Below are 13,629 nucleotides of genomic sequence, written 5' to 3' on the forward strand. Positions count from 1 at the left end.
GGTTCTTGTGTTGCTTTCATAGTAGATACTTCGCAAACCTTATGGTGCAAGCTGAAGTCTACCAATGGTAACTTACCATGCTCACTATTGCAGTGTCTACAGCTTGCTTCCGCATCATCTGTAGTCAGAAAAAAAGCATCAGATGTCTGTACGAGAAATAAACAGCTGTGATTGTTCAGGATGGAATCCTTGCTTCTCAAACTGTAGTTACATTTCTTGGTTGCCAAAGCATCCTCCTACTTAAGTGTACTGAGATGTTATCAGCCTTGTAGTAGGGACTGTAATGCCATTCCACTTGCAATATTGCAAGCTAGTGTTATGCGTAGAGAGTAGTAAAAAGTTGTAAAGGATTGCTGTTGAATAACTGAAGTTGTATACTGGAAGGTAAAGCTCACACATTTCTTTGATTCTCTGAATGAGTCTTTGCTGGTAGTAAAAGGGGCCTGGATATGAAAGTTGTATTACATCAGTCACCACAGTACTCCTGCATCTCTTGTATAGCACTGCATTTCGGTATAATGCAGGTAACAAGCTCCTTCTATTAAATTTATATCCAAATGGAAGACTTAACAAAAGCTGCTCCCTCAGCATTGTTTGTTTCTGCCTCTGTGGAGACATGAGGAAGACTCTTAGCAAGCTATTTTTGTAACCAGTTTCCTTGTACTGTGCTGCCTGTTTAATGTATAGGAGTCTGTGTAATGTGCTATCCACAAAGCATTTTTCTAGAATCCCACTGCATGCAAGATTCATGTGTGCTCTTCATCAGGTCAAATGTTTCAGTTGAACTTCAGGGATGACTGGAGCTGTGTTGTACCAGCCTGTACTTGACACATTGCTGTAATAAAGCCCCTACTATAAAGGTGGAGGAGAGGTCTCCAATTTAGTTGGCTTTGGCGTTTGGTTTTTTTTTTTTCCCCCAAACAGAGGTAGTGACTTCCAAGTCAAGTTTTCTGAAGACAAGAAACTGGATACCATTCTTTATCCAAAGGACACAGTGCATAACAAAATGTAGGTGAATTAGAGTAGAAGAGGCTTTTCTTTACTACATAGAAAACAGCTTTTCCAATAAAAAGCAAAACACCCCCACAAAAAACAACAAAACAAGAAGAAAAACCCAAAAAACACAAAACCATGATCCATAACATGTAAATTACTGTCTGACACAACTAAACTTAGTAGGTGCAGGGTATCTTTAATGAAGTGCAGTTTTACTTAGAAGTGTTTAGGCTTCTCATGCTGGAAGACACGTGACAAAAGCAAAACTATGAAATAGCAGTTAGGTTTTTCAGCAACCACTGAGACAGCAAAATGAGTTTAAGAAAAATTAAAGACATACTCTAGCCTTACTCAGGGAGATTAAGTAAAGGGCTGAAAGTGACCCTTCCTGAGTTTTCAAGCTGTGTGTTTAATAAGTAAGGCAAGCGTAACCTTTAAGAGTTAATGGAGGAACAAATACAGTTAATGTAAAGATGAAGGAGTATTTGCAAATGCACTTTAAATTTCATGGATCATGCTGTGGAATACACTTGTAGTAGTTTTCAGAAGACAGGGTGTCACTGAAAGATTTCTGTTTATTTTGGAAATTCAGTAGCAATCCTTAATGGAAAGGTGTGTTCCTGTAAGCTACTGCAATGAAAAAAATAACTTTTCTCCCAGAAAGAAAAAAGCAGGAATAGTACGCACATGGAATAACTGCTCAACAGTAAAATAACTTTGTAGCTTCCCAGAAATGCCGTGATAGAAGTAACCAAGATGCTTAACTAGCTTTTTTCCTACCAAAGTCCCCCTCTCTGCACGTTACCCAAGTTTTACACCAAACGCACCTAACTTCAGGTATTAAACCAATTGCTTCAGTGTGATGTTACTGAAAAGCTACTTGGCTTCCAGCAGCTCTGATCCTTCAGATCCTTCTACTAATACCCTGTACATGTGCAGGAAATTAGTTTTTTTCTAATAGTGACTAAAGTGGAAGCCTACAGGCATTGTGAGCCTTCGCAAGATGCTTCAGTTTAGAACATGGCTATTACATGGATAAAAAGATACCTGGAATAAAGCATAGATCAGCAGATTCTGATTCTTCAGAAGCTCAGTGACTTCCCTTTTCAGTGCAATCCTCAAAGTACTGAAAGCACGCTCTTGTATTATTTACACTGCAGATCCCCCTCTTCCATGAAGAGGACAGCTGTATTCCTGTGTCATTCTCACTCTTTAAATTACTGCAACCGTAAGTCTAATTGCAAGAAGGTGAAGAGTTTAAATAAAATCTTTAATTGCTTATTTACAACAAAGGCAATGACTTGGCAAATTGAAAATTATGATTTGCACTTTCCCACTAAGTTCAGATACAGCAAATACAGTCACCTATAAAATACGCAGCCTAGTGAGTAAGGCGCGATATTTACATCACACTAGTACTGCAAAAAAAAAAAAACAAACCCAAAACCCCAAACAAACCAAAAAGCACTTAGATGAATTTACTGGGACAGCCAGAAGTTAAACATTTATCCTGTAAATGCTAACAATGCTGGAAAAGAAACTTCAGGTGCCATTTAAAAGGTCAGTGCTGTAGGTTTTTTTGTCAGATTGCAAACATGCAACAGGAGTAAAAAATCTGATAATGGGATAAAAACAACAGTCCTCTGATTCTGTCAGTTTTTCAAAATAACATTTTGATACAAGCGTACTTCTTAGTCAGACTTCTAATGCCAGTAACTCCAGTACTAGACTAGCTACTTAGTTTTACATTAGCAAAGTTCTTTTCTGGGGGTTGGTAGGAAAAATCACCTCTTACATTTGGATCCAGGCTATACTAGAAGCATAATACAGTAATCACACATACACACAAATTTATGAATACAAATTACTACAGACACATTGTCAAGATATCCTGCTATAACAGCTTAAAAAAAAGAACAAACTTAAGTGTTAAATAATTTACTGCAGCCCAATATTAAGAAAGCCATTTTGGTTTGTAATTCCTTTTTGACATCCTTTATTCTATTTTAAGGTAGTAACCATTACTCTTTTTAGAAGGATAGGAAAAAAGTCAAGTGTAAGGTATTAATCCAGAACCTATCATTCCAGCTGTCTCTGCTGAATGTAAAAGACACATTATGAGCTACAAGGACAACAGATAGTGCCAACCATATTCCATGCTGGGCATGGAATTTTATAGTGAGGCCTGAAGGGAATGCTTGCTTTGTATAGATTCTGTAATAATTAATCTTCATGAAGGAGTTTTATTTAGCTATGCAGGAAGGGGAAGGTGATGGCGTCTGTACAGAAGTTTCCATTTCACCCACACTCCACCCAACATTGGAGCATGGAAGTTACCATTGTTAAGAGGACAACCAAAGCTAAACAAACACTTTTTGCTACTGCTCTCCTTAAATTACATTCTTGAAATTAAGTTTTCCCATCACTAGCAGCACTTGCACTTCATCTTTAGAAGAACATTTTTTCAAATATTTCTTTCATATTAAGAAAAGTCAGCCCAATTTTGACACGTTGTGTAAGCGTTTAGCAGTTTAAGGAATTGATTCTTAAATGTATGCAGGAACTGTTCCAGTGTGCGTGGTTTATATTCATCAGGTACTCACGGATACATCCATTATAGATTCTGAATTCAGCTGTCAGTTGCAGCCATATCCTCTTCCTGTCCGCACAGCAGCTTTTCCAAGCTTTTCAAACTTCCATCACTAGGAGTATATGTTAACAGAACATGTGTGGCAAGTATCTAACAGACTCCTTCACACATTCAAAGGAAAGGTGAGTCTAACTTTTATCCAAAGCTTTCTCTGATAAATTGTGCTCTAGTTCAGGTGACTCCTCAGCATCTTGAACAGCATTAGTGTTATAAATACCATCAACTGCAGGGGCTGTCGTCGGTGTTGTGAGAGGTGTCACAGTGTGTCCAAACCCCTGGTAGTGGCCCATGGGGGAAGATGGCATAGAAGAAGCATCTGAAATTGGGTCTTGAGTAGATGAAGACAGTAAACTCGTATGCTCGTTTTGTTCATGATCCTCAGCAAAAAACATTTTCCTTGGCTGGCCCAAAACTGTCCTTCCTAGAATTATGCCAAATGAAAACACTTTTTAATACTTCCAGCACTATATCAAGGTCTTCGAACGCATCAACTCTAAAACAGGCATGTTAAATTAGAAGATGAGTCTGTCTTGTAAGAGTTTTACAGGGACATTGTTAGCTTTAATAAATAAAAGGATGTCTTTCCAATGAAAAAACAGCAAACAAACAAACAAACAAAGAAGCTGGAAATACACCTGCTGTTAACAGATCATTCAGATCAGCCTGTTACTTACCAACATTTCGAACCTGTTCTGATATATCTGCCCTTATATCAGAAATATCCCACATTGCAAGGAAAGAGTCAAAGCACGACCCTTCTTCTGCTTCTTGAACATAAGGTTTGTAGGAAAAACTGTAGTGATGTGCAATAGCTGCCAGGAACATCTCAACACAAATGATAAAATCCTGCAATGAGAGAGATATTGACTTAATCATTCGTAACTGCAGAAAAATAGTTCTGGCTTTCTTCTGTAACTGAAAGACTGCAATTGCCTTGGGATACTGGCATCAGCTATTTTTCCACCAGAGGCAGGATATTCTTGGCAGGCTTCAGAGAGCCACATGTACTGTATACATACTGGAATCAGTCCTTGCCTGAGGGACTGACTTGCTGGAAGCAGATATTCAACAAGCAGCAGCTCTGCAATGAATTCTTGCAAGAAGAAATGCAAGGAAGTATTTAAGTGGGGTATATTCCTTCTGCCCCACACATGGAAATAAAAAAGTGTTGAGCATAAAACTCACTTGGGGTGGCTGGCTGAAAGGCAGCCCGAGTTATAATAAATTCAGTACCAATCTAGCCTGTGTTAATTAAAGTGAGCATGACAATATTTGCTTGAGATCAGCTATGTCACCCTATATACAGCCATTCGTAAGAAGTCATTGTCTGCTCCTACCTGTAGGCCGGTGGCTACAGCTTCCACACTTTGCCATTCCCAGGTGTGTTTCTCAGAAATAACGCCAACTTTCACCAACAATGCAATAAGCACAGCCTGCCTATGAAGATTATTTTAATATATTATTCTTGCTGTTGTTGTAACAGTAGTGCCAAAAAACCTGCAAATAAAGCTGGTAAACGAGGCCTGTTTGTATGTACACATAGGAAGAACCTTACAAAACCCACACTGTTTATGTATTTAGATTTTAAGAGGAAGAAAACAGACTTAAAAGAGATGTCATTCATCTGTGGTCCTAAAGATCACCTGAGAACATAACCAAAGAAGAGTTTGTTGTTTCAGTTAGTTATTAGAAGTTGCTTCTCTTTCAGGTTATAACTGCAGCCCACAGTGTAATGTTCAGATAGTCAAATGCACTTATTCATTAGCAGCCAATTGTGAGCTATGCTTAAATAGTAATAGTAATAGTTAGTTAATAGTAAAGTTAATAGTAATAGTAATAGTTAATAGTAATAGTGAAGTTAACTTACAGTCACTTAGTTTGAAAACCAGTTGGCTTTTTTTTTTTTTTTAGTTTAAAAAGGAAAAATTGTTTTTTTTTCTTCTGAAATAACTGCAAGTGAAGATTCTAAAATAAATTATGCTCTTGAGCATCACCTTACAAAAGACCAAGTCGAAAAATAATCTCAAGTGAACAAGACTGCTCTGTCCAATGTATGAGCACCCTTTCCCCCCTCACGACACTTCACTAGTATTATCAGTAGATTTTTTTTGAAGGCTCTAAACTCAGTAACAGTACAGCTTTTTTAGCTCTTTTATGATCCAATTTCTGAGAGCAAGAAGTAATGAGCAAATAATTCACCTACCAGAAAGAAACAAAAACTACCATCTTCACGCAGAGGAACTTGCCAACAGGTTGGATAGGGTTCAGTTCTTCACGTAGTACTTTATAAAACAGCACCAGACAATACATAGCAAACTAACAAGAAAATGAAAAAAAAAGCTTTCAAAATCCTTGTTTATTTTGTGAGAGAGTTGTTTTACAGCATCTCTTCAGTTAAAGAATACATCACGGCACAACACAAACTTAAAAAGCTATCTATTTTAGACAAGAGGCTCTGAATTTATGCAATCCTTGCCTTGCTGTTTTAAAGCAGACCTTTTTTTTTGCCTGGAATTGTATTTCTGAAATTCATGGTATTGGCAGACAAAGGTCAGCTGTCTACACACTCAAGCAAAGCATAGGAAGGTCCCATAAAATCTTTTCAATGCCAAGCTAGGGAAAATGGAACAAAAAGCACGTTCTTTCAGCCTTCTGTTATGAACACCTCAAATGTTGCATCTTTATGAGAGATGAGGCAATGAATGCAATCTTCACTGCAAATCTGAACGTGTTTCCTATTAATGACAACTGCAAGCAACCAAACTGATATATAGCCAAACCTAAGGAATCTATCTCCCCTTTTCACACATATTCTCCTAGCCTCTTACTATCAAGTTTCTTCAAGCAATCATGTCAACCAGTACATATAGAAGTACATGCTGCTGCTGGGACTGTTGTCACAGCAGAAAGAACTTAGAACACCTTCTGTGACAGCCACCCATCAAATACAGGGGTGGCAGTACGAGGAGGATGCCCTTTCCAGATGGGATGTTACGCTGTTCTGAGTCCTGCTTCTGTGGCCAAGAGAAGGAAGAAGGTTAGAGGCGAGAAGGCTAAGTAGCAAGGAGCCAGAGCTGCTGCTGTCTCTTCTTGCAATAGCTCATGTATAACATGCCCCAGGTCAAGCAGAAAATTATTCCTCTGCATTCCCAGCAAGCCACTAAATGTAATCCCTGACCTCCAGAAATGAAATTTTCAAGTCCAGGGGCTGACATCTTATTCTTACCCTTACATCATCTGGCAGCTGAACCAACAAGACAAGGCGTCAGGCAGGCCAGAATCTCCGCGCTGAATATGCAGTTCCTATTTTTTTTTCCTGTCAATATTGTTACCACCAGCTTTTAACACAGTATTTTTAAGGTAGCCAGTGTTGTGTGCTGGGAGGAAGCTACATGAGTGGGTGAAGTCACCTCTTCTGCAGAGACAAGTCTGCAGCTCTAACATGCCTAGGCCACAACACTTCACTCATCACAGTATCACATATGTTAGAGATTGGAAGGGACCTCAAAAGATCTAGTCCAATCAAACAGTTTAGGGTAGAGAGCTGGGACACTATTGCTTTACAGAACTTCATAGTTAAAAATAAGGATTTCGATTATCTGTTTTCCTAATATTTTGCATATATAATATTTAACAGATGGTAACTTTGATTTACGGTGAGAAATAGTCTACCCATAAGAACTGCCAGACATTAACAAAATTCCTGTCAACAGTTCACACAGAAGACTCAAGTAATACAATAGGTTAAAAGAGCAGAAAGATGCGCTCTTGATACTCACTAGCTGTGACATGTTGTTAAGTATAACCAAGTAAGTCCAGGCATTGTTGAAGCTGAAATTTCCTTCATCGTACACTCCCACTAGTTCACAAATTCTGAAAGAATTTTTAGAGTTAAAAACTACACAGTAGAAGATCAATTTCTTTAAGTGCTGTATCTTCATTACACCCATCAACTGTTAGAATCCAAAAGACTCTTTTGGAACTCAAATACAGGCACTAGGGGATATGCACAAAAATCACTTTCCAACAGCATATGGCATAGGAAATGCATACTGTATTTTCCATAGACAAAACAGCGTTTGAATGCAAGGTTAACATATTCCATTGCTCAATTAATTCAACAATTAAACATCGGGGTTTTTTAACTTTTTGCTTTTAACTGTTAGTACACCTACAGCTAATATTTATATGGATATTCTTTGGGAGTAGCAATTTTTCCCACAGTCCCACAGAATTAACAGTAATGACCATCAATACAGAGTTCATGAAATTAAGCTTTCAGAACCAACATGCGTCAGCTGCCTACTATTCCTTTATACCAACAGGTTATACAGCATGTATGATGGCATAGTCAGGTTTGTCACACACAAAGTTTAATAAAATTTAAAAAGTTCCATGAACCTGACTTTGAAAATACCAACTGTTGAGTCAGGGAGAAAAGGGAGAAGTAAAAAAAGACTCTAAAAATTAAGAGATCATTAAAATATTTTTCCCACATCAACAGCACTTAACATTCTCTCCCACTGCTATCAGCAGCAGGCATTAAGTATTTATTTCAATTCTGCAAATAGTCATTCGCTATAGGGAAGTCATAAAGAAATCATAGATTGATTCAAATTGCTGGGATGCATTAAGCATGTAACACAACGAGTCTGCTTTCAAACTGCCTCAGTTCAATAAAAAGGGCATGAAAATTCTTTCCAGCATAACTCAAAATTGTATCCTGAAGATCAATATTATTTATGAGCTTACTTACAAAGCAATAATGGTAGTAAATGGCCTGACAACAGTGTACTGCAAAACACCCAGTTTGCATCTAAATAATAAAACTCTGCAAGAGAAAGACAAAAGTCATTGTACAAGAATTTAAAGACAATTTATTTATGGAAGTTTCCTGTTCTCAGCAGTTAAACTGAATTTTTATTTCACAGTAATTTCAACTTTTGCTTCCAGGACTTCAGGTACTACAGTTATAGTGTGTATATGCACATTACAGAACAACTTAAGACTTTTATAGGTATCTAACAGGAAATATTCAATGATTTGCCTTTTAGGCATGGAAAACTTCTTTCTGGGCTAAACAAAAAGAATGCAATTTTCACTGTGCTTGAAGGCATTTAAGAATGACTTACTTTCATGGTTTTTCTTTAATATTTTAAAGAGCTTTATCAAAATCTCTTAAGAGATGCTTATCAGATTAAGCATGCAAAACCAAACAGTTCAGGGGCATATGGCCTTCCGTCCTTCACCTGTGGAAGTAAAAGCAATATGCTATCTGGTCTACATAAAGGTTTTGGCAAACATTATACTGATGGGAAAGGAAGCTAATTCAAGGAGACCTTTTTCCAATACTTTTCAAAAACTAGAAGTTTCCTTCAGCACCACCTGAGTTAATGCATGTTAGAAATAAGTGTGATTAATAGGGTGTTTTACAGCTGCTTTCAGTAGGCAATCACAGTTGATAAACTCTGCCAAGTAACAAAAGTTATGCTACTAAATATGAAAACAAAACATTTGTATCTGATTACACGGGTTAAAACTGTAAGATGTCATCATATACTCACTCTCCCATAGCCCACGACGGACAACAACATAGAGGTGGCAGATGTCTCTGCTGATCTTTTGCTTCTATTATTAATACGAGGTTTGGATACCGGTTGGTTAGATAATTTGAAAGAAAAACCATAAAGTTATAGATGACATAAGCTTCATAGCATTCTCGACATGTATCCACATATATTGCAATGTTGGGGTATTTCAAAGCTATCCACTGTAAGAAGAGAGGTACATAAAAGATTACACGCAAGAAAGACCAAAGTGATTCCAATGACAACACTGGCTGGCTAGTTCAGCAAGCAATACTTCGTCAGGCAGCAGGCACTGAGTAAACAGGGCTTGAAGCATTTGGCTGAGAGAGTGATGCTACAGCTAAAAAAAATAACATTCTGTAGAAATACTAGTACATTTTTAGATTGTATCTCTGCTGCTTCAAATGCTTACAGCACTGCGCAGGAGATGCTCTGTATCTTTGACCACACAATTCAGTCTTTCATTTAAAAGGTAACTAAGGAGATGGCTCTTATACATAACCTACTCCTGTCAGGAGACAAGATAGAACTGTTTCCCCAGATTCACATATTTGTTGTCAATATGGGTTTGAAAACTACATTTTAGTCTGACAGTACAAAGCTGATTTATTTTGGTTTCTAACATGTAAATGTTTGTTCTGGCATATTTGCAAAATATAGAAGAGTGTAACAGATTAGCCTTAAAGTGAAAGTCATTCCTCTAAACCAGAATTTCAGACAGAAAAGTGATTTGGGGTCATTTGTTTATTCTTTTTTCTTCAGTTGTTTTTTCTTTCTTCAGAACTGTGATTATGCATCAGCTGTCAGAGCTTCCAATTTTGAGTATCACACTGAAACTGTTCAGTGCAACCTGTCCTACTGGTTTTGATTTTTGTTTGGTTGGGGGGGGGGGGGTAGTGTGTGCATGTTAAAGAGGCAGGTCTTTTGAGTTTATGTTGCTTCCCTAACTTGTAACAGAGCAAATGTGCCTTCTCTGACCTTCTTAATAGAACTACAAGGAAGATGCTTCACATCCTCATCACAGTTAAGAAATACTAGAGATGACAGATAGTGCAACACTTTTGTGGAAGTTGCAATACTGCACTTAGTAAACTGAGAATACAGCGTTTGAATCCGGGAACTTTATGTTCAGCTCAGATTAAGCACTCTAGGAGGACACCACATACACAGTAAAGGCCATAAGATCCAAGAGCCTGAAGAAAGATTTCAGTATGTCAGAAATGCCCCTGAATGCCTGGTTACAGCTCATTTACTTGGCAGGTAATTTTCTTCCAAAGGAAAATTCTGTACGTCAAACTGAAATATCAACCTGAGGTACTTGATATTCCCCACAGGAACAGGTAAAGTTTTGTTCCCCACTCTCCTTCACTCTGAAGATCTCTCTAAATCCCAGTCTTTCAAATATAAAAAATAGAGAGCATACATAGAATGACACTTCAGAAACACTCAGGAGATAGGGGGGAGGAGGGGGGTGTAAAAACAAAAAAAAAACCCAAAACAAACAAACCTCAAAGGAAAAGTTCCTGCAAAGCTCTTTTATGAGGAAATAAATATTTGCAATGTCAGGAGGTGATGACAACATGTACACACATATCCTGCACAGTCCGCAGGTTTAGTATGTTGCTTAGCCCAGGCTGAAATCATCTCCACAGGTGACATATTTACATGAACGATATCTGCTATGGCCAATTCTATGGCATAAAATACCAATAATGAATTTTTTTGTGGAACCTTATCCCTTGCCTCCTGAAGCAAGAAGGAAGAATTTTAGCACTAAGTATAATTTGGGAAAGAAAAGTAAGGCACTGAATTTTGAGACAGTACTTGGATCACTCTGTTTTCCAGTTCAGCTGTGACTGAAGATGGAAGGACCAAAAACAGGCTCTTGTCATGCCCCTTTCCACAACTGGCATAAATGATACTCAAGGACTAGGTTTAAAAAGGGCTAGCAAAAGCAATCCCACAAGCTCCACAAGAAGAATGTAGTATCACTAGAACTAGACTTCTGACATACTCCATAAATAAGAATGCCCAGACATTTCTAGGACTACAACTCTCCATGCGGCATAGTTTCTGCTAACTGTGACATTGTTTTCCCCTCACTCCCCCAGCAAACAGAATTTTATTAAGCTGTTAACAGTAAGAGAACACTTACACTGTCTAAACTGTAAATCGGCACCATCCATAGAATCCTGTTACAACAAAAGAACATTTAATATTACTAGAAGTATTTTTAGTCTGAATTACATTCAACATTTGTAGCAAAGGTAAAATGGGAGCTGTTACCTTATTATTGGTTTCTGTAATTCAGGTTGAGTATAATGGACTAAGTGTTGTAGTATTCCCCAGAGAGATATTGGTATAGTCATTAGTAGAAATATCCCAGCAATAAACCATGCCTTGGTATGAATTCCAACCTTGCAAAGAAAAAGAACAATGCAACATCAAAGTTTCAGTACTAATACTTAAAGGTTTTACTAGTATAACAAGAAAAATAATTTCTCTTTCTTTTTTTATGTCAATAAAGTTTTAGGATGTCCATTAAGTACATATTGCCAATATAAAGTTTAGTTTTTCTGACACAAAACAAGTCTCCCTTGCAATCTGTGGTTGTGGCTTAGAGTAAAACTTAAACAAGGAAAAGATGAGAAATCTTGCAGAACCAAACAAAACCATCACCAATAAACACAAAACATTCTACAAAAGCACAGTGATGCTCAGTATTTATTTTTGCTGAAAGCCACAACCGATTCCTTGCTTCAGGTCTGCAACTTGGCTCAGCTCAGTGCTTCATTACAAAGTTCCTGAAAGCTTGTAGATTTAAAGTATTTTTAGCTTTAAAATCAAGTTCCAAGTAGCAATCAGTTTCAACCAGTTACGTTTAACAATCTGAAATAGACGTGTGCATATATACGTATATGCCTGCTAAAACAGGGCTACATTGGAAACCAAAACTCTGAAAAAGTAATTATATTAACAATCCTAAGTACCAAAACCTGAGAAACACAGTAGATTCTTCTCAACCACTTTTTTTTTTTGGTTGAGAATTTCTCCTCTGATTCCCTACTGCACATCAACATCCCAAGTCCTCTGTTGATTTCTGGTTCCAAGATCACTTCTGAGTAGTTTTGCTACCAGTGTCAGATTTAATGATTTTGAAATCTCAGATACCACTTCAATTCACACATCCATTCTGTTGAACATACAAAACCATCAGAACAGGGTTTCAAAATCAGAAATTTAACACAAACTCAAGACAGATTTTACTGTCAAGTGATTAAAATCACACCGTGAAAGAGCTCACCTCCTGTGGAAAAAGCCTGTATTGAACTGGACAATATATATTTTTTAAGGTTAAAATTTTACTTTGTTAGAAAAGTAATCCTATCATATGTGTGCAATTCATACACTACTATTATGACATACTACGGTACCACCAGCATGGAAATGGGGCTTCTGTATCTACTACCTCAGTTCTTCCTGGTCAGACAGAGCTACTCAAGATACTAAGTTGTGAATGCCCGCGTTACTACTACCAAGTGTTAAAACCTAAGTTCTGGGCAGGGCAAAGCTCTAGCCGGGCTCCTGTAGCGACCGACTCCAGTTTCTTCAACATACTAACTCTTTGAACACTATTATTGAACCGGAAGGAGAAAGAATTCCCGTCCTGTTCCATCTTGCTTCGTTCGTGCTTTACCAGCACTGCAAGCGTATACACTGGCGCCTCGCACTTCTCCAAGCCACCCTCTTCCTCGCTGGGTACCCGGGTCTGAAGCGCGCTACTCAATCGCCTCAGCGGAGCCCCGGGGCTGCCCGCCGGCCCCAGCCCTCACCTCCAGCTTCTGCAGCTCCCACACGCAGAGCGGCACCACCACCAGCAGCCCCACGATGTACAGCAGCACCACCAGCGGCCGGATCCACCGCCGCCAGTTCCCGCAGGTGCAAGGCATGGCCGCGGCGACGCTGCCCCGCCGAACCAGGCGGCTCCTCGCACCCAAACGGCGCTCGCGGCGCCTCAGCGGGCCGGCGCCGGGCCCGGCAGCCCCCGCGGGGCGCGCATCACGAGCGGGGCCACCCACACACCCCGCGGGCTGTCATCGGCTGCTGATTCCGCTCCGCACCCTACCTCACCGCCCACCTCAGCTCAGCCCAACTCGGCCCTGCCCTGGCCCGGCTCGCCTCAGCGTGGTCCCGCCCCGCGGCGCTTCCGCCCGGCAGCACTTCCTTCTGCCCCGCCCCAACCCCAGCCTCAGCGGCAGCGCCGATTGCCCGTTCGCCCTGCCTATTGCGGGCACCCCGCCCACCGCTGGCCGCGCCTGGGGCAGCGGCCGGCAGCGGCGCACCCGTGCCCTCCCCGGAAGGACGGGCGAATGGTCTCTTCCGGCCAGTGCGTGT

General features: G+C 39.5%; 1 protein-coding gene across 1 annotated transcript; it reads right to left on the minus strand.

Moving 5' to 3' along the window:
• Window positions 1-1,773: 1,773 nt before the first annotated feature.
• On the minus strand, window positions 1,774-13,387 carry TMEM184C (transmembrane protein 184C). Its single transcript, XM_080636585.1, has 10 exons — window positions 13,068-13,387; window positions 11,521-11,651; window positions 11,390-11,426; window positions 9,211-9,416; window positions 8,403-8,477; window positions 7,426-7,519; window positions 5,850-5,962; window positions 4,984-5,083; window positions 4,321-4,492; window positions 1,774-4,067 (listed from the first exon to the last, which is right to left on the minus strand). The coding sequence occupies exons 1-10, from the start codon at window positions 13,182-13,184 to the stop codon at window positions 3,775-3,777; spliced, it is 1,338 nt and encodes a 445-aa protein (XP_080492711.1). The 5' UTR covers window positions 13,185-13,387; the 3' UTR covers window positions 1,774-3,774.
• Between the last annotated feature and the right edge of the window lie 242 nt (window positions 13,388-13,629).

The sequence above is a fragment of the Psittacula echo genome (assembly GCF_963264785.1).
Source record: "Psittacula echo genome assembly, chromosome: 1".
NCBI classification, from domain to species: Eukaryota; Metazoa; Chordata; class Aves; order Psittaciformes; family Psittacidae; genus Psittacula; species Psittacula echo.